General features: G+C 43.3%; 10 protein-coding genes across 10 annotated transcripts; 4 read left to right on the forward strand and 6 right to left on the reverse strand.

Annotated features, from left to right (window-relative positions):
* Positions 1-778: 778 nt before the first annotated feature.
* Positions 779-2,351, reverse strand: SS1G_03253 (hypothetical protein; the record flags this gene model as incomplete). Its single annotated transcript, XM_001595114.1, has 2 exons — positions 779-2,248; positions 2,301-2,351. The coding sequence occupies 2 exons, from the start codon at positions 2,349-2,351 to the stop codon at positions 779-781; spliced, it is 1,521 nt and encodes a 506-aa protein (XP_001595164.1).
* A 324-nt stretch (positions 2,352-2,675) lies between these two features.
* Positions 2,676-3,301, forward strand: SS1G_03254 (hypothetical protein; the record flags this gene model as incomplete). Its single annotated transcript, XM_001595115.1, has 4 exons — positions 2,676-2,698; positions 2,754-2,786; positions 2,845-3,102; positions 3,259-3,301. The coding sequence occupies 4 exons, from the start codon at positions 2,676-2,678 to the stop codon at positions 3,299-3,301; spliced, it is 357 nt and encodes a 118-aa protein (XP_001595165.1).
* A 607-nt stretch (positions 3,302-3,908) lies between these two features.
* SS1G_03255 (dihydroxyacetone kinase) lies at positions 3,909-5,730 on the reverse strand (the record flags this gene model as incomplete). The annotated part of the gene is made up of 2 exons (XM_001595116.1): positions 3,909-4,405; positions 4,455-5,730. 2 exons carry the CDS (start codon positions 5,728-5,730, stop codon positions 3,909-3,911), a joined length of 1,773 nt encoding a protein of 590 aa, XP_001595166.1.
* A 515-nt stretch (positions 5,731-6,245) lies between these two features.
* On the forward strand, positions 6,246-6,954 carry SS1G_03256 (hypothetical protein; the record flags this gene model as incomplete). The annotated part of the gene is made up of 2 exons (XM_001595117.1): positions 6,246-6,710; positions 6,784-6,954. 2 exons carry the CDS (start codon positions 6,246-6,248, stop codon positions 6,952-6,954), a joined length of 636 nt encoding a protein of 211 aa, XP_001595167.1.
* A 1,033-nt stretch (positions 6,955-7,987) lies between these two features.
* SS1G_03257 (hypothetical protein) lies at positions 7,988-9,041 on the reverse strand (the record flags this gene model as incomplete). Its single annotated transcript, XM_001595118.1, has 4 exons — positions 7,988-8,023; positions 8,247-8,342; positions 8,503-8,797; positions 8,887-9,041. 4 exons carry the CDS (start codon positions 9,039-9,041, stop codon positions 7,988-7,990), a joined length of 582 nt encoding a protein of 193 aa, XP_001595168.1.
* A 459-nt stretch (positions 9,042-9,500) lies between these two features.
* On the reverse strand, positions 9,501-12,199 carry SS1G_03258 (hypothetical protein; the record flags this gene model as incomplete). Its single annotated transcript, XM_001595119.1, has 10 exons — positions 9,501-9,568; positions 9,754-9,845; positions 9,919-10,005; positions 10,096-10,285; positions 10,342-10,427; positions 10,566-10,702; positions 10,912-11,025; positions 11,187-11,220; positions 11,815-11,866; positions 12,196-12,199. 10 exons carry the CDS (start codon positions 12,197-12,199, stop codon positions 9,501-9,503), a joined length of 864 nt encoding a protein of 287 aa, XP_001595169.1.
* A 340-nt stretch (positions 12,200-12,539) lies between these two features.
* SS1G_03259 (predicted protein) lies at positions 12,540-13,088 on the forward strand (the record flags this gene model as incomplete). The annotated part of the gene is made up of 3 exons (XM_001595120.1): positions 12,540-12,607; positions 12,675-12,803; positions 12,992-13,088. The coding sequence occupies 3 exons, from the start codon at positions 12,540-12,542 to the stop codon at positions 13,086-13,088; spliced, it is 294 nt and encodes a 97-aa protein (XP_001595170.1).
* Positions 13,089-13,275: 187 nt separating this feature from the next.
* Positions 13,276-13,868, reverse strand: SS1G_03260 (predicted protein; the record flags this gene model as incomplete). Its single annotated transcript, XM_001595121.1, has 3 exons — positions 13,276-13,442; positions 13,585-13,612; positions 13,812-13,868. The coding sequence occupies 3 exons, from the start codon at positions 13,866-13,868 to the stop codon at positions 13,276-13,278; spliced, it is 252 nt and encodes an 83-aa protein (XP_001595171.1).
* A 714-nt stretch (positions 13,869-14,582) lies between these two features.
* Positions 14,583-15,402, forward strand: SS1G_03261 (predicted protein; the record flags this gene model as incomplete). The annotated part of the gene is made up of 4 exons (XM_001595122.1): positions 14,583-14,711; positions 15,001-15,052; positions 15,228-15,292; positions 15,358-15,402. The coding sequence occupies 4 exons, from the start codon at positions 14,583-14,585 to the stop codon at positions 15,400-15,402; spliced, it is 291 nt and encodes a 96-aa protein (XP_001595172.1).
* Positions 15,403-15,809: 407 nt separating this feature from the next.
* On the reverse strand, positions 15,810-18,917 carry SS1G_03262 (hypothetical protein; the record flags this gene model as incomplete). Its single annotated transcript, XM_001595123.1, has 5 exons — positions 15,810-16,249; positions 16,355-18,165; positions 18,263-18,491; positions 18,558-18,585; positions 18,861-18,917. The coding sequence occupies 5 exons, from the start codon at positions 18,915-18,917 to the stop codon at positions 15,810-15,812; spliced, it is 2,565 nt and encodes an 854-aa protein (XP_001595173.1).
* Between the last annotated feature and the right edge of the window lie 448 nt (positions 18,918-19,365).

Here is a 19,365-nt window from a genome sequence, read left to right on the forward strand (position 1 = left end):
AGAGCTTTGTGAAGTTGGCGCTAGCAAGAAAACTAGTAATTCTTAATTTGATCTTTGTTAAATGTAAAAGGCTGGAACTCCCAAATCGTCGTTACAAGTTCTTGATTTCTTTGATTTGTGGAGGTTATTGAAGTAGATATAAAGTAGCTATTTGTGAATATATGGGTATCTTGAATGAAGGTTCAAAGGTACCTATAGAATGTACCCTCTTTCCAATCTAGACGTCGCGAATAATTGAACAATCGGCTAGCAAGGATATCCTAGCCTCGTGGTGTGCATACTATCGCGAGGCTGTCGGTTCGGCTACCAACCAATAGTATGGTGGAAAATTAAGACATAAAAATGGAAATTGCGTCACTGGGACACTCGGCTCTCTCTTCAGCGAAAAGGTTATCGAAAGGCAGCACCATCAGCCAGATCAATGAACACAAGTTATTTGAGATAAATGTTTCGATGTTCAAGTATTCGGGGGATACCTATAGCTTTATATACTTTTTGGCCAGAGACGAATCTTTTGATATCCCGCCTAATTAGTAAATAAATCAATGACTCAGCCCCTATTTCCATCCGACTGCCCCAATCACATGATAATATCTTCCAATAAGATTTTAACATTTTGTTCGTATTTCTTTTTTTAATGCGACCGCTAATAATTTATCAACATCACAAAATAATTCTTACGTTAGGCGATGGCTTTTATACTTTCCATCATTGCACAAATACCCATATCATACATTAAAAACATGTACATGACTTAATAAAAGCTCTCACTGAGGATTTAGGACTCGAGGACTTGCTCTTGCTCCCATACAAGATGTCCTAGTTCATCCTTCGTTGTTTTCCTTTCGATGATCTCCGCCACCACTTCCTTTAAACCTTGTTTTCCTTCCGTCGCCTGAAGGAAGTGATTGATAACTTGGAACGTCGACTTTCCACCTTGGCGCACTACCTTCTCGACTTCAATTTCTCTTGGAACTCCAAACTTAAATGGATATTCATGGTAATCGCGATCGCTGAGTAGTTTTATCCGCTGTGATCCTTCAACTTTAAAGAATGGATCCGCAATTTTCTCTGTGCTGGCGTCTTCCTTTGTTGGTTGCCATTTCGGAGAGCCATCCTTGCGGACAAGCAGTGAATATATGCCTTCCGTAAAATCGGGATGGCGCATAAATTTAGCGGCAATCTGGTATTCTCTTTGGAAAGTCTCGGCGATCGACCAATCTTTGCCAATGCGCATTTGACGTAGTGCTACATGAACACTGGTAGGTGATCGTTGGTGCAAGGTAGCAAGAGTCTTTTCAATCCATCCTTTAATAGGGTTTTCTGGGGCCTCCAGCCCGTACTGCGCCGCCGCTGCTGCCGCTTCTGCCGCTTCGGTTTCCAGGAGGGCATGCTCGGCCTTTAGACTAGCAATAATTTCGGAAAGGTTTGATTTACTGAAGTGACGATCGATAGCCTTTCGCAATTCACCACTGATGAGCATTGGCTCATCATGAGGCAGACCTGTGCAGTATTCCTCAATAGTGCTATTGATCAATTGTGCTCTTTGCTCTAGGTTTTCGAAATCCTTAAATCGTAATTCCGCCAAACGCTTCTCTAAGCTAGGTAAAGACGTTGAGTGAATATAATGTGTTGCAATTCCAGAATAAAAGGCATTGACTCCCTTCAGGCGCTCACTAGTCAAGGCAAGGTAAGTTCCAACAGATCCAGCCATCCTAGGTAAAAAGAATGAAGCTCCGACATCTGGAAAGAAGCCTATAGTAGTTTCAGGCATAGCGAATACCGTCCTTTCAGTAGCTATTCGAAATGGAGCATGTATACTCAATCCAACACCGCCACCCATCGTAACTCCGTCCATGAAAGCAATGTAGGGTTTTTGATAAGTTGCAATAAGGTGATCGAGCTTATATTCGAGAGCAAAGTAGTCCGTAGACCGGGCTTGTCCTTCTGGTCCTTTGGTATTATCTTCAGCAAGCGCTACCACATCTCCACCAGCACAGAAAGCCTTGGGTCCAGATCCCTTGATAATGATCACATTCGCCATGTCCGATTTCGACCATTCCTGCAGTCTTGGTACAATTTTTCGAATCATCGATCCATTGAGGGAATGTAACTTTGCAGGTCTGTTGAGCTCGATCGTTCTCACTCCATATAAAGTATTGAATAGCACATCTTCCTTTTCGTCCCCTTCCAGTTCTGTGATAACTTCGGCTTGGGCATATGAAGGAGCATCTGAGGCCGTCCCCATCTATAATAGACATTAGCATTCACTCGTAAAGATCGAGAAAAGTTTCCCAAACCTGTGCTCTCCCTGCAAATGCAGGATTGGTAACCTTAGCTCTCAAAGGCATAATTGGAAATCTTGAGCCACAAGAGCGAACTGCCGCTCCAGCTCTACTACCCAAATATACTCCGAACATCAAGAAAGAAGGATCACACCGCCGCGCTTTAAAAGGAATGCGGAGAGGGCAAAGTTCTCTGGACCTCGGAAGTAAAGTCTCGTCGGTTACTTTTGTCCCCGCGCAAAATCCAGCCCGGTCAGATTTAAGGTTTTACGCTAAGCTATTCTTGGAGCTCGCGACCGCGATGGGAATTTTTGGTGCCTGGAAACTTTGACGACATCGATCATTGATGAAGTTATTGATTTATTAATCTACGAAATTAGCATCTTAATCATGGCGGATGCAGCAAAGATACAGTAAGAATCTTATACTTCTGTGGATTATCTCTGCACATGCTAATTTATTCTCTAGAGAACTTCTCGCCAAGCCTCGCAATGAGCTCACGTATGTCCAGCACTTCCTCCTCACTATACACCAGGCTCATCAAACTAACCTTCACCAGTGAGTTCGAGGTCGCCCAAATCGAAGAACATGAATTCACATCCGGTCCCCTCTCTCTCCTCCAAGCTGCTGTCCGCTCTCATGGACAAGTATTGATTTCCTGCCGTAACAATCGAAAATTACTTGCGCGTGTCAAGGCTTTTGATCGTCATTGCAATATGGTGTTGGAGAATGTAAAGGAGATGTGGACTGAGACGCCAAGGTTGAGCGGTGGTGGAAAAGGGAGACCAGTTAATAAGGATAGATTTATTAGTAAGATGTGAGTGTTCTGTACTTGGGTTGTCAATTGGACATTGCGCGAACGATGAGATCAAACTTGGACGAGAAACTACGAGTAGCAACCATAAATGATACCACGTATCAGTAAATGGAAGGTAGCATGGAGAACACAGCTAATACGATTCGATTCTTCCAGGTTTTTAAGAGGAGATTCCGTCATTCTAGTCCTTCTAAGCTGAACGGTCGGCATTCGAATTTCACGATATATGGAATGGATAGGAGAGGGGATCAGCTAAGGATCTATCAAAAAAAAAACACCGGACAGGATCTGTGGAGGAAATAAATGTGATAGCTGGGGGCGTTGTCAAGATCAACGCGCATACCAAATCAGCTTATAGCTATGAAAACAATGCACGCATGAGAAAGTTCATGCCAAATAGGGAACCAATTTTATGGAGAATAGGAATGTTAGATGAGAAAGAAACCCTCTTTAAATTTCAGATGGGATACATTGTTGGTGACTTGATATTGTGAAATGAATATCACTAGTCGATCATCTCTAGAGGTTAGTCTCATTTGTTTCTCTCTTCTACTTGTCTTCCACTTCTAGAATTATGATGAACAAATCATAGCTTTTTAACCCTTAATGGTATTTACGTACCTTGAAGACCAAAAAACAACTCTAATTTTTTCCTGAATGATTTTGATTCCTTACTACTTGTTCAATCACATGGTTTCCAAATCAAGCTGACATTTCAAATACAAACAGGTATTTAAAGTATAAGTTTCATAATGCATGTTGATTAAGCGCTACGTTACTAGCAAGGCGTAAAACTTTTAATCATCTCATACCAATTCATAATCCGAATCTCCAAGCCCAGCAAGCCCCAAGAAGAACTCACTCAATCCCCAAGCTCCAGGATCCGGAACCTGTTCGAAACCAGTACCGCCAATATACACTGTTCTTCCTAAACTAGCCTTCATTCCTTTTGTGCCCTCAGCACCTTTCCTGGATGCTTCAGCTGCTTTCTTGATATCACCTGTCTTGATTAAGGTCTCAACGAATGGATGTAAGGCGTCTACTACAGTGCGGTCTCCGGGCTTGGCTGGTGTGTACTTTGAAAGGGCTTCAGAAGCGGACTGCAATGCCTTTGCCCAAAATTCTGGCGTTGCTTGCCCGGTAAAAGCATTCTCGCGAAGAGCAGCTAAAAGGGAATTAAGGAAAATAGCATAAAGAGCTCCAGATGTACCATCCATGCTGTTTTCGACTACTTGAACGATCTTTGCAAGGTCGACAACAGCGTCACCGGATAAGTTCTCTTTCGAGATCGTTGAGAGCACAGCTGCACACTTCATAAGTTCGCTGTAAAATCATCAAATTGGAACACTTACCTTCAGCTCCTCTCTTGAGGCCAATGCCGCAATCTCCATCCCCAACAACCGTATCAAATCGAGTGACATCAGGCTCAGCGGCAATCATCCTCTGAAGTCCAGCTGTTAAAGCCGTCTTTGTTGTTGCCGGGTCCAATTTCAAACCGCTAGGTTTAACCACTTCTTCAGCACCGGCGGAGCCTGTTCTTGTTGCTGTAGATTTAGCCTCCCATGTTTCCTTTCTGATAGGGGCCGCCCATCCAGTTGCCTCAGTCGATGCATCCAATAACTGTAACATACTAGGTCCGCCAATATTGGTATTGACAACATTAAGAAGTGATATACTAAATCCAAGACCATTCAAACTTGTCATATAAGTTCCAGCAAGGATTCTGACCGGCTTGATGTTATAGGACTTTTCAAGCTGACTAGTAACTTCTGCTGTAATACCACCCAACTCCAGAACGCTAACACCGCCAAGATTGTTGACTAAAAGTACGACTTCATTCGAGTTGACATTCAAGAATGCTCGGTCCTTGTCTTTCGAATCCAATAATTGCGTAAGCATTCTCTTGACAAGTTCTGGTAGATCGACCTTGGCTCTACCACTACCAGGCTCATTATGAATTCCCATTCCAATTTCAACTTCTTCAAAAGCGAGACTCTCCTCGGAGTTTGGATTTGGAGGTGCTCGACCTGGAACATGAACATGGTCAAGGGAAGCTCCCACACTGGCAATATTATCTGCTGTTAATTTTCCAACCTTGTAAACATTCTCCAGACTAGCACCAGTGGCTGCCAATGCTCCTGTGATCTTATGTACCAATACTGTGCCAGCAATACCTCTTCTGCCAACCTTTCCAGCCTTCGCACGACCAACTCCAACATCATCTCCAACCACTAACATCTCGACCTTTAACCCCGCAGCCTTTGCTTTCTCTACTGCCATACCAAAATTCAACACATCTCCTGTATAATTCATGACCGTCACCAAGATTCCCTTCTCGGCATCAACTCTTGACATTACACATCTGCGAATTTGCTCGGCACTAGGTGAAGCAAATATACTACCTGCAACAGATGCTGCCAGTAATCCTTCACCAACGAATGCTCCGAAACTAGGTTCATGTCCACTTCCTCCACCTGATATTATAGATACTTGAGAAGCATGGCCAGGTCTTCTGTAGATGATTTTGTTCTCCTCGTCGAGGGCCACGGATGGATTGGTGAGAGTGAGGGCATGGAGAGCAGAATTCACTAAGAGAGTGGGATCATTGACAAAATGTTTTGATGCCATTGTTTGTGTCGTGGTTGGAGATAGTTGATAGGATTTGTTGGGAGATAAGGATGTAGAGTGAGATGAGGGTAGAGCAGAAGTGTAGAGTTATAGAGTAGAAGTAAAGAGTTGTAGAGTGAAGACCGATATACAGCAGATACGAGGAAGTAGAAGTATAAGAAATTGGAGGAAAGAAATAGAACAGAAGGGGCGAATGATCCTAACCAAGCCGGATTAAATATGGATTAAATATGCATACTTTTTCATCACCTCACTGCAATGTTTAACCGTTAAGCCAGGAGATCAACAAGCTGGAAGCGGGGCATTCATGTTAATGCGGGGTGGATGCAGGGATCCGCGACAGGGACAAATCCTTTCGTGGGGGGCACCAGCCGGCAAAACCGTGGGGGCACCAAAATCTTTTTCCGAACCACTGAAGAACCCCAATTTCATAGTTAGTTCGTTCTAAACTCAATTCAAGCTTCCATCCACCGGCGCGAACGATCGATCTCGCTCACATTAAGATAAACACCAATATGGCAATGTCACAAATCCCACTCGTAGCCGTTCCAGGCCAGCTGCTCGGTTCCAGTAGTGAATATCTTCCAGGTCCAGGTACACACATCCATTCCTCGAATCTCTATGCCTCCATCCTCGGACCCATCAAAACCGTAGCACCGCCCAAACCTAGCTATCCGCAAAAACGAGCCACGAAGATTACGCCTGCGGCACTTGTACCTCTCTCTACCGTCTCCATTGAAAGAGCTACGGTTACGGGAGACAAGGCGGAAATTATACCTGAGGTGAATAGCACGGTTTTATGCCGAGTTACGAGAATCACTCCGCGACAAGCGACAGTGGCGATATTGGTTGTAGGAGAGACGGTTTTGGAGGGGGAATGGCAGGGTCTGATTAGAGTGCAGGATGTCAGGGCTACGGAGAAGGATAAGGTTAAGATTTTTGAGAGTTTTAGACCGGGGGATATTGTGAGGGCTGTTGTGGTGAGTTCTGCTCTTGTTTTTTATATGACTATTTATAGAGACGGACTGCATGCTAACTGGGCAATGATGCTAGATTTCATTGGGTGATCAGTCAAATTACTACCTCAGTACGGCGAGAAATGAGTTGGGCGTTATTATGGCAACAAGTGAGGCGGGTAATGCGATGTACCCGGTTAGTTGGAAGGAATATAAAGATCCGGAAACGGGATCAAGTGAGAGTAGAAAGGTTGCGAAACCGTTTTAGAGATCATGGGAGGTGGGCGACAGGGTCTTTCGATCCCTGCTGTATGTACATGCATAGCGTATGGCGTCGAGGCGTTTATGGATATAAGGATATACCAATTCATACAAAGTTTATCACCTGGTATCTTTTGTTTCCTGTCTGTTGCTTGAAGCTCGAGTGCAGAAAAGCAGCATACATATAACCTGCTAGATAGAAATGAATAAGATGAAAGCAGAGGGAGTATGTTAGGAGTTGGAGCCCCTCAGCAATTTCCTTAGTCCGCGATACATCTAGATCGCCAAGCGTTACCAATATGTGCTATATGCGATATCTATGCCTCCACAATTTTTCGCAGGTGATCCTGTGCATCAAAAACCCATACAAGCATCACAACCAGTTCCCTACCCATACGGAGTAGATCCAAGCACAACCGCGAACCGCATGTCATTTTCCTCCAATTCACACTCAACCATCCTCATACCTCATAATCACAACAACCTATATCCGGCAAACGCACAATAAGTTTACATTTTTCTTTTTCTTTTGTACGGAATATGGACATATGATATGGTTGATAATTCCCGCATATCCGGGATCCGGAAAACCGTCTTCGCTTGTTATAGCCGGGTAGAGGCCCATTTTTGCTGATGCGCGTGCACAGTACAGCCGTAATTTGCTTTTGTACTCTTTTTGCTTATCCGTGTTTTTGGTTTTGTTTTTTTGTTTCCGGGGGTTGGGGTTGGGGTTGGAATACCTTTCTCCGTTGTGAATTGCTGATGAGGTGATGAATGGGGTTTACAAGGTTACATCGTTGAGCTCGAGAATAGTTCATGCTCATTCTAAGATTACCATTCTATTCGCTCTACTCAAGAACCAACCACCTCACAAGTAAGCTAGTGCTAGGTATTGATAACTCCTACAATCTTCACTAAGTAATTACTCATACATAATTACTATTAAAAACACTTTATTGGGCAATACACTCCAAATTCCCAAAGTCTCGCATTGAAAATACAGAAATGTAATGAACATCTTTCTCTCATAGCTTCACAGCTTACCTTTCTGTCTTCTCTATTCCCCCAGCTCTATTCTGTCCCATCAGCACGCATCAAAACCAAGTCTTCGGGCCAAATTTCTCTCCTTCGGGAAGTACCTTTCGCACTGCGGTGCCTGTCATGTCCATTGTTTGGAATACATTTATGTTTCCGAACCACTGTTTTTGTGTCAGTATTCAAGCATTGGAGTAGGATGAGATGAGTATCGGTTTGGTATATCAATGTACTTGAGAGATGTAATGGTGATTAGAGACTTACTTGGGGTGGTTTAGCATTGGTGAGTTCTAATGTGAAGAAGATGAGAAGAGTACAGAGTATTAGACCGGTATCTAGCGCGGCGGAGGTCACATAGTTCTATGGTTCAATAATCAGTTAGTATTCACACATTGCTACAGCCACCATAAAACCTGTCCCATACCCGAAAAGGACCTAGAATCAAAAACGGAAGACACACATAACCTTCCCACCAACCTCTCTATCTCCTCCTAATCCAATACTGGAATACAAATCCTACAAATCCCCAACATAGATAATCATACCCTGTAGCAGGAGGTATGAGTTGTAATCCTCCAAACATGACTGGGATAATAAGGTATTTAAAAGAAGAACTAGGGTATGCTCGACTTAGAATGTAGGTGAGAATGGGTAGGAGAGCTCCTAGTAGAAAATAATAAAGGAGAGGTTGGTAGTATGATTCTGGCGACGAGAAAATACGCGAGGGACCAATGGCGCCCCAGATTATACTCGTGGTGAAGAACGCGGAAGGGCCACGGCAGGTATAAGAGTTGGGCTGGAGAGGTGTGCAGATCCTGTTGGCGTGGTAAGCTGCACTTCTTGTTGATTCACGAACTTAGGAAAGAAAAGGGGAATCATCGATTGTTTTGGGATAAGTACTAACTCTGGTATACGCGAAATTGCCCAGTTCATTACAGCTATTTGTACAATGGATGACCAGAAAGCAGCCACACACTGCGCGACGAACATTGTTCTTGGAGGAACTTTGAGATAATGACCGAGTTTTAAATCTTGCAGGAGGAACTGGGCTTGGGTCATTGCTATATAGCCTACATTATTACTAACGAGTACATCAAACACCTTTTGAACACAAACTGACATGCATCATACAGTTGAGAAATGAATGAATAAATAAAAGACGAACCATAGGCCTTAAACAACATCGATGCTACTGGACGTCCAGGTAACATATATCCAATCACGAATTCCGTAAAGACGTTAAGTCAATTTGGAGACTGGTCGTGGCGAATATAATACCAATGGGTATTGTCCAGATGAGAGGAATAGCAATACAAACAATAAAAGCCCACCATGTTGAATGAGTATCTCAGAAAAGAATAACGATGGAAGAGAGTGCGAGCATGATAAGTCCAAGAGTGATGTACCACCTATACAAGTTCATCAGCATTGGTAAATTTATGCCTAATGACAGGGAATACAGCAAGCATGGAAAGGGAAAATAACAATCTGGGGCATCTTTATATCTCTTCATGAGTTTCATGTGAATATCATCTTCTTGATTCCGAGCTTGTTTCCATTGTCTCCAAATGGTTTTGCCTCGGTATCTACGTGAGATCGATCAGTTTCTCAAACGTCTTCAGCAACTCATCTCGTCAATTCGACACACAAAGTCGTATGAAAAATAACACTACTAATAGCCGCGAAAGAAAATCCTACCAAAAAAACACCTCAATCAGTAACCATATATCCAAAATGCATAAACATACTAAATAAACATCTGAAATCTTACCATAATTCAACGCAAAAGCGGTCGACAAAAAAACAGGCGAATATTTCCGATACAACTCTTCACTAAATTCTAGATTTGCATCGAGAATTCGACTGACGTTATAATTATGGTTTTCCCGTATTATCATAGCTATGTGAATCGTTCATGGGGAGATAATCCGCATACCATGTTCCGGTATAATGAACACCTAGCGAGCTAATGCTAACGAAAATGAATAGACCGTTTAAGGTATTGGCGATAGCATACCAGGGACTATTCTACCATTAGAATGAGTTGAGACTTTTACATAATTTTGATACTGCAGATGTATCGTTAAATCTTGTTTAAGAGAATTTCACTCACGGTATCAAGGGCGAAATACAATATCCAGAAACAACAGTCCAATCAAATGTAATATGGATTAAACCCAAACCCATAACACCGCCGAAAAGCTGATTGACGACGGGATTTTTGGGTGCTCTCCAGCGGGCAAATGTAAAATATGAGAGACCTTGGAAAATCCAACCGGGGAAGAAATACCATATGAATGATCCTGGCGGAATAAATAGATTAGTAGCTGTTATTAGCTTGACTGAAAGGATAACATACCGCTCATGATATACATAAACCATTTACATTTCGAGATACTCCAATCATTTGTTTCAGCTGGATTTGACGGACTACGGTCACGCAAACTATATCCCATACAACCGAGCAGGAATTAGTGTACAGTATATACTCAAATATCGATTCTCGTTACTGGAGATATACACATCTTCTCTTGTGCACGGCGAAACTTCCCAAATCAAGCACAGAGAAAAAAACCAACTTACGCATACATCAACGCACAATTAACCAAATCACTCGGGCAAATCATCGCCGCAGGCCAAACCAACCACCTCCGAACCCCCCCCCCAAACCAAAACCGAGCATTTGATTCATGACCACAAAAAGTAATTGGAAAGTCAACCTATCCCGCACAACAATTATTAGCTCAACTCCGATTCCAGCTTCTCACCCGCACCCAAGCAATACGCCTCCCCTTTCACAATATCACCAAGTAAACAAAATGCTAGAAAACTCATACCCGAATTTCTGCCCATAAAACACTTCCCGCGAAATAAGTATATCAGTAGCATAAATCGAAGCACCAGCATACACCGCATTAGCCATCACTACAACAATAGTATGTTCCTTCATATTCCACTTCCCCTCCTTTAACATAATTTTCCATATTCTAGGACCGTAGAACCAGAAATGAATGTCCCAGCTATAGTCGGGCAGGAGAAGATCCTATCCTTTGCCTAGAGGCCAGGCAATTAGTTGGACGCACTGCGGTGTGATATTCGTGTTGGTAGAGGCATTTCCACGGAAAGATCAATCCCAGAGTGAACGTATACATATTTCCACTCCTGCGCCAGCAAAACTCTACCAAATCCAAAGAAAGAACTCACAGCAGTAGTAATAGCAATACTGGGACTCCTCAAACTAAACAAACAATTAATCCCCGCCCCTACCGTCGTAAGTGCCAACCCAATACACCAAGCTCGGATCGTGTTGCAGGGAAGCGACGCATCATCTATTATTATGTTTTAGCTTTAGCTTTAGTCTCAAACTTGTGCTACAGTCTTGCGCTTTAGTCTAGCGCTTTAGTCTAGCGCTTAGCACATAAGTACATATTTATTTCCCGCCCAAGCTTGAATATAAATATTATATATATATATGTGTGTGTGTGTGCCTGTATTACGCACCGCGGCGCGCACTTGCGGATAAGGTGAGTTTAACAAGATATCGATAGATGGTTCTGAAGATTTCTCAGGGTCGGGAGAGAGTGATGCATGAGGTTGGAGCGCACGGATAGGGATAGGAAGAGGTAGATTTGGATCAAGAGAGGAATGCGGAGAAGGGGATATGAGGGGTACTGGAGTACTGATCGTGAACGACTGGGACTTTTCGTCGTTATGAGATGAACTCTCATCCCTTTTATTTTTCACATTCGGGACTTGGATTTCAAGCGATGAGTAAGAAGTGAAAATGGCATCGTGTCACTATTTCCATCTAAACATAAAAATGTATTCCTACTTCACAATCGAGACTTTGAGATTCAAACATTCTGGGAGTTTGCCAGAATTTGCTAATTTACTACCTATCAACACAACCAATCTCCCACTCTGCAACAAAAACCATCTAATCACAAAAGAAAACGCCAGCGCTATCAATTGTGTACAATATGAATAGATAGCTAGCTGAGCTTAGCCCACTATACTACTCTACATCGAGAAAAGTACAATGAAACCTCCAACACAAGATCTTGTGGGAGGGTTCAAAGGGCACCAGAAAGGAAAGTAGATATGCGATTCTTGCTGCTTAAAAGTGCGCCAGAGGAACTTCCCGAGCTGAAAATTCTGAGACAGTGTGACACGGATACTTTGGCAAATGGTGTTGATCGACGACCGGACTGACACATGATCTGATTAATAAGATAAGTGCTATTCATGCACGTCATTTATTTATCAGATCCAGCCGCATGATATCGTGAATTGAATCATATGTATTCAGTCATCCTGTCACGGTTTTGGGAGTGAGGGATATAAATAAAACGAACTGTGATCTTCTCATCTATCAAAAATTAGAGATATTCTATTACCCAAGAATAATTGGGCAAGCCTTACTATCATCAACAAGAAACCAAACAAATTTATCCAGCCTCCATTTCCCCATTTCGTCCACCCGCAGCGTCGTAACTCAACAGAAAGCACAATCCCGGAAGATCCGGATCTGCAAGTGCCATCGGCCAGTAGCAAAAAATGCTCGCAAGGCAAATTTCTCACTGCGTCGGCGATGTAGTAAATGAGGAAGAGAACGAATGGACGATGTAATAAATGCACCCATTGATTTACAATCACACACTTAACAATCATACCTTCTAAGATCGTCATCAGCTCCGAAGCTCCGATTCGGACTCCGCGGCGGAACCCGCCTTATTCTCCCGAGATTCACATGCACGCGTCATTAAGACTCATTACTCCTTTTGCGGAATCGGGACGCAATTCTATTCCTCCGCTCGCAATGTGAGCCTCGCAAAGCTTAATTTACTAATAAAACCTATTGGTTCCTTATGAAGTTATGCGACACAATTGTTCACAGAGACTTTACCGCCATGCAGTCAGCTTAGGCCCAGGTACATGGGTTTTCTTTGCTGCCTTGTCGCCTCGCTAACTAACAATAGAAAGGGCTGTTCTGAATGATCTTCCTGCAGGACTTTATCCAGAGGCAGTTCGGTTAAATTGGCTGTAAGCAGTTTAGTTTTCGACCAAAGGCTAGATCGGAGGGATGAATGCAAGGCGAAGGAATAGTTTTACGTAGTAGGAGATAGGCTTAAACGATGATGATGGGGAAACACGTTACTGACCACTATGTTAACATATGAGGCATCATTTAATGCATGCTATGCTCATCGATATCGATGAAAAGTGGGATGCACGAGCCCCGGTAACATTTTAGCGTAGGATTTTTCTGCAAAGCGGTCTGCCGATGAAAATCCTAGAGAATCGTTGTATTTGTGCATCGATAAGCAATACCCTTATCAGTCAGACAGTTCATGCAATGATACTTAACAGTTACATTGATGCACGCGGCAGACTCGTGGGGCGGTCCAAGCGTGGGGTTCTCAGCCCTCGTGGGAGTCTTCGCCGTCGCATGACAGGAGACTTCAGAATGTTATCTGCTTGACAGAATGAAATGGAAGGAGATTAAACTTGTATCCCAGACATGAGATAGAGAACTTCCTCGGCCAATAGTCGTGTATTACACCGAGTCAATGTCTGTATCAGCCCTATAGCCATTTCTTACACACAGCAGCGATCACTTGACCATTGATCTAAGCCTTAAATAGTATTACCCCGCATTGTCCCGCAACCATCGATAGAGAAAGCCACGAGATGGGGAAATCCAGCCCTCAAAGAGTCATAAGGCTCTGTCCATGATGATGCAGCCTCTAGGATAAACCATACTGCCTTATCGCGATCGAAAGATTGTACTTCAATCTGCAAAGCCGCCAAAGGAAGATTTAAACTTACGTCAACGATTCTCAGTAAATGGAAGGCACAAGTCAAGGAATGTGGGAGTAACGCCATTTCTAAGGAATGAAACACACGACACTTCTTACGATGGGATCATTCCAAGAATGCATGTAAGGTATTTGCTCGTTTGCCTTCATTTTCAACTCTGTGACTTCATCAAGAAGGAGGGGGTAGATCGTAGATGCAAGTTCAGTAATCAACAACAGCTCATAGATTGTATTGGCGCGCTTTCCACCCGGGAATAGATGACGCAATAAGGCTGAATACTCGGGTAAGCTTTGAACCCTAAGAGGAAAATGCTTTAGAAACAAGAACATTACCCGATGGCTTCTAAAAGCGTGGAAGAATCAAAAGCCTTGCAGAAACGTGGTGTTTACATGTGAAATGTAACATCGATCCGTCTAATCGGACCTCTTTTTCCTTCGTCGTAAAACAGGAAACATGCGTTTGAAAAAGCCTTCAGCATTGCCGGGCATCTATCATCTTGCAACGAATAGACTCACTCGGAGAAGGGTAAGCCTGCGTGCACATATGGAGGCTTTTATGATGAAGAAGGCTGGATGGATGAAACTGACGAAGCCTTATATACATGTAACCGTCATGCATTGATTGACCTGCTTCCAAGGTCATACGAGCAGACACCACTCCGACCGCGGAACTATAATAGAGGCTTCCGCAGCTTATTCCTGTCAAATCGCAAGGCTGTAGCGTGTGATGATGAAAGACAGGCATGTAGCAGAACGAAACCTAAGAGTTTGCCTATCGTAAATGACCCCTGAAGACACTAGTCGGCCAGACATCGATGACAACTGCGATGAAAGAACCGCAGACACATTCAATATATGCTTAAACGATCATATACAGCGAGGCGGTGAAGCTGTCAGGCTACTATCCTGTGTACGTGTGCAGCAATAATTAGGGACAATGAGTAAATATAAGCTCGAGTCCGAGTTGTCGTACGGAAAAACCACATGTAGTGGATTGATTGATGGATGAACAATTAAAAGGAGAGCAATGCTATTGAAGAAGATTTTTTTAGCTGTATTGAGCAACCGTCATTATTTCTAACTACGTAGAGGAGAACTTTTGGCTGGTAATGATGTGGCACAACCTTTCAGCTATAAATTCAGCCACCAAATATGACATGACTGGTTTAGGACAAATGTGTGCTACATCGGTTAAGTAGCATTTAACCGACACCGATGAATCAGCCGAAAAGTACCGAACTTTGACCGTTGGTTTGTGCTTCGGTCAGGGACTCGCTTTGGACATTCCGTGATACGGGGCAAAATCGTTTCAACGGCGGGTGTCGCTATGGGCATCCACTCATTATCCTCTAAAATTTCATAGCCAAACAACCGAAGTCTGCCTTTCTTTGAATCATGCTATGTAAGTTGCTTCTGATTGTTTTAGCAACTGAGCACACAATCGCCCCTGTCAAGTCACTCGAATCGTTTTCACCAAAAATGCCAAAACCAGTAAACACATGCGTTAAATTCATCAATCATGATTCTCATGGCTGCATTACAATTGAAGTAAAAAGATCCCAGCCTCGACAGCCGAGGATGAAAAGGAGAATCGAAAATGAAAAACGTATGGCTATGAGAGGGCAGGATTTGATCCTGCCAGCATGCTCAAACTTGGAACCATTAATGAAAGTCCAATTTCCCATCCTATCACCAAAGGAAAGACTACATGTTATTAGGTTACCTAAACTTTTGTACCGTGTTTATTGTCCATAGGAGACGTAAAGTTGTCCGTTCGAAGGCCATTCTCCATGCATTGAAAAATTTCCCCATTTCACGAAGGATGTTGAACTGCCTTGCGCGATGAAATCTACACATTTCATCAGGTACAATGCTACCGTGAGTTTACTATGGCACATACCATCAATTTGATAGTGTTCCGTTTATCATTCTTAAATCGGTTTCTCTTAGTATCGTAGAGCACTTGAATTGTGATAGTATTTTGCAGTGATGGAGCTCCTCCATGCTCTCATTCGTGAGTGGACGTATTTGCCGCAAGCATCGTAAGCGATGTTATGTCTTCTTCAGCATCAGGATAAGCTTTTACGGATGGCCAACTTCTATTAGCATCATTAGTACTCGCCGAAGCAAAGGTCACCGACTGGGACTCCATGAACTCCAAGTCCGCATCACTACTCTGAACAGAAAATTCTGGCTTAGAAACATCGAAGTTGATCCATGGACCGGCATCAGCAATACGGCAAGCTAGCCATAATATGCGTTCCTTTCGTTGCTCGAACATAGACGGGAGCTCATGATATTTCTCCTCTTCATCAGTCTTTTCGTTAAGAAACCATTTTTCAGGGAAGTATTTTTCCGCCCATAGTAACCCGCGAATTCCAAAGTCTTCTGGAAAGGGGCGGACATCATCTTTCTCTGGTAGTGGGAACTTCTTATCTTCAATGCGGCCTAGAGACTTGCAGGACTTAAGTAAGGTATTGAGCATAATAGCCAGAGATTGCCATGGGAACGCTGGTGCCAAAAGGTCCATCGCGCCTGAAAAATGAGACATACGGAACATGAAAACAAGGGAGACATGAATGAAAGGAAGGACATTTGGATCGCCTATTCTTTGCAATACTATCTCCAACGCAGCATTGCTAAGGTTCTGCGCATGTTTGAATGTCGTCATGGAGGGAGAAGATTCATCCAGAGCATCATCCATATCAGCGTCAGCTGCCTTTTCTTCCGAAGAAGGCGCGATAGCTTTCATAAGGGGATTTTCTTTGGACGCAAATCCAAGCATTGCAACGTTATTGGAGACGGCAATATGACAGCCCTGTTCCATGAACTTCTTCGTTACTCGGCCGATATGGCTGTCAAGTAGTGCAAGAAATTCTTGAACCGCGGGTTCAAACCTTTCCATGGTTCTGTTTGTAAATAAATGCCCGTGAGCTCGAATAAATGCAGTATCCAAAGGCGGCAATCGATACTGACCTTGCCCATTCTCAGCATTAAGGACAGGGTCGAAGAGTGTAAGTATCGATTCTCGTGCAGACGTAAATGGCACTACAACACATAAAGATTTTGCATAGTAATACAGTTGTTGAAGAGCATTTGGGCGTGCTAGAATGGCAAGGTGATGATACAGCCTACCGGTTGTAGGGGCTTTATCGGAAGCCTTCGAATACCAATGACGTGCTACACCGGTCCAGACCTCTCTATCTCTGATATCGTCATCCTCAATGGCCATCCTATATCGTCCTAGATCTCCCAAGCACTCAATCCAAGTATCTTCAAAAGCGGGCACGGTCTCATACAACAAAGCCATCATCGAATATGCCAAGTATATGAATGCAAGCATATGATCAAGTGAGGCAGGAAGTCGATGTCTGAGAAGTTCCAGGAAGGAATGAATCCCATGGCGCCACATCCTAGCAGGCATAGCATATTTTGATGCTAAGCGACGAAGAGGCGCGCTAGCCGATGGATGCTGGGAAGCTAAAAAGAAGTCGTGATGCTCGTGAAGTAAAGTACGGTGCAAAGCGATGAGAGCTTGCCATTGTTCATTGTTGAGCTTCGGTTGGGTTGGAGGATTACCTTGTGTAAGTGTAGCTTGCTTATTATCAACTTCAATGCATTTGGCTTCGACCATTACAAGACCAGCATATATGCCTTTGACCTCTGCTACGAGTTGATCTTGGGAGATGGGTCTCGTCTCCGGTTGCAGAATAATGCTGTACTCTTCACTTTGGGATCTTGATTCAGTTTCTGAGACTGTCCTGTTGGGTAAGATTACAGACGGTGTGTTGGCCTGAGTATGGTGTTGCTGCTGAGGTTGTTGATTTGCATGGAGTGCTGGTCGGGAGGAAGTCTGAGGTGTAGATGTTTTCAAAGGTCTGCGATTAGCTGGTTTGAACATCTGAGCCCGAGACTTTGAGGCTTGTGTGGAAGCGATGTTGGAGGGATCGAAGGATGATCTTGTAAATGGCGAGTCTTGATCCGGAGTCCACAGTTGTCCCTTTGTAGCCTGTCGCCGAGTCTCGGTATCCGATACAGGAATTTGTCCAGAAGTTGGACGAGCTAGAGATCTTCGCGGCGGAGGTGATTCTGATTCTTCGCGGAATGGTGATGCTGAACCTGCTGATATACCATCTCCTACAGCAGCTCTCTTGCGCGGCTTGTACGCTGTGGTTTCTTCGTCCTCCATGGTGTTGCCTTCATTTGGTCCTAAGTTCAGTGCCTGAAGGCTAGAAAGCGATCGACTAGGTTGGGTAGAGTTGAGCGGCCGCTTAGATTGTAAGTGTAAAGTTGGAGTGGTTGAGCCAGCTGCGGGAGTCTCAATATTTGAAGGTTTCCGGGGCTGTGAATCATCTTTTGTCGTTCTTTGTACTTCCAGTCAGCCTTACTTTTCCTGGAAAGGTAACAACAGCCTTGCATATTTCGTCCCCACAGATACAATTGTCAGCGGATCAGACTAACCTCTTCAGAGCACTCTCACTCTCGTAATATTTGCGGAATCGTTTAAGTTCGTCTTGGTCCGTTGGGAATTTATCCCGATGGTCCTTTTCTGCATGGTTCCACAAGTCGGTTTCGGAAAGGCATATCTTGCGCTCCAGGCAGAATATACAGGACCAGGACTGAGTTGTCTTCGTATTTCGGCGCTGATGCTGTATCCATAGATCGCTTACATCCGCTGTTTTCTTCATTTCTAAATTTTTGTCAGCGCCATGTCTAATCATGATAATTCGGGGCGAGGCTTTCAACGTTAACATACCGAGTTGGATCTGGAGTTGAAGTGTGGACTGATAATAAGTAGTACATGCGCCTGGATTTTAAGGTTCTGCTGACAAGTGTGTGTTTATGCGCTGATTGAACGTAAATTTAATATTGATTGTATGAATAATCCGTGAACAACTGAAATGTATCAATGGCATTAAAAAGTAGAACCTTCTTGATTCTGCATTTTGAGAGTCTGCGAAGTCCTCTATATATATATATTTGTGAGTTACATTTAATTGTTTTCAACTGGTAAGTTGAGGCTCCTTCGGCTAAATGTGAGGCAAGGGAAATGGCGAACCATTTTGCAACCCATTATATTCGATGGATAGACCTCGCTCCATCTCGCTCCATCCATATCGGCTCACCGAGATTCCAGGGGTTTTATATTCCAAAACAACGGAGTTGACATCATAAGGCCGATTATTGGATATACATGCATACACACGTATATAAAAATGTATATAATATATAAAGAATATAACAAGAAAGATAGACATATACAAAGTAAATGCGTATTTCTTTGGAAGTTTGTCAAACTCACTGCTCTGGTCTTTATTATGCAGGCAGGGGTTGAGGTTTTCATCTATCTACTCCAGAACTTCAATATTGCTATTACTGTAGCTACCAAATATTTAACCCAATATTCCTTCCGCATCTAGACACAGTAGATATGCAGTCTTCTTACGACAAAGCTCATATAAGCATAAGCAGATATTTCCAACTCAAGTTCCATCACCCCCAAAATTTCAAACCTCCACATGCGGAAATTAATTCAGCCTTAATAAGTCTTAGACAAACTATTC

Source organism: Sclerotinia sclerotiorum, genomic scaffold (assembly GCF_000146945.2).
Source record: "Sclerotinia sclerotiorum 1980 UF-70 scaffold_4 genomic scaffold, whole genome shotgun sequence".
Taxonomy (NCBI): domain Eukaryota; kingdom Fungi; phylum Ascomycota; class Leotiomycetes; order Helotiales; family Sclerotiniaceae; genus Sclerotinia; species Sclerotinia sclerotiorum.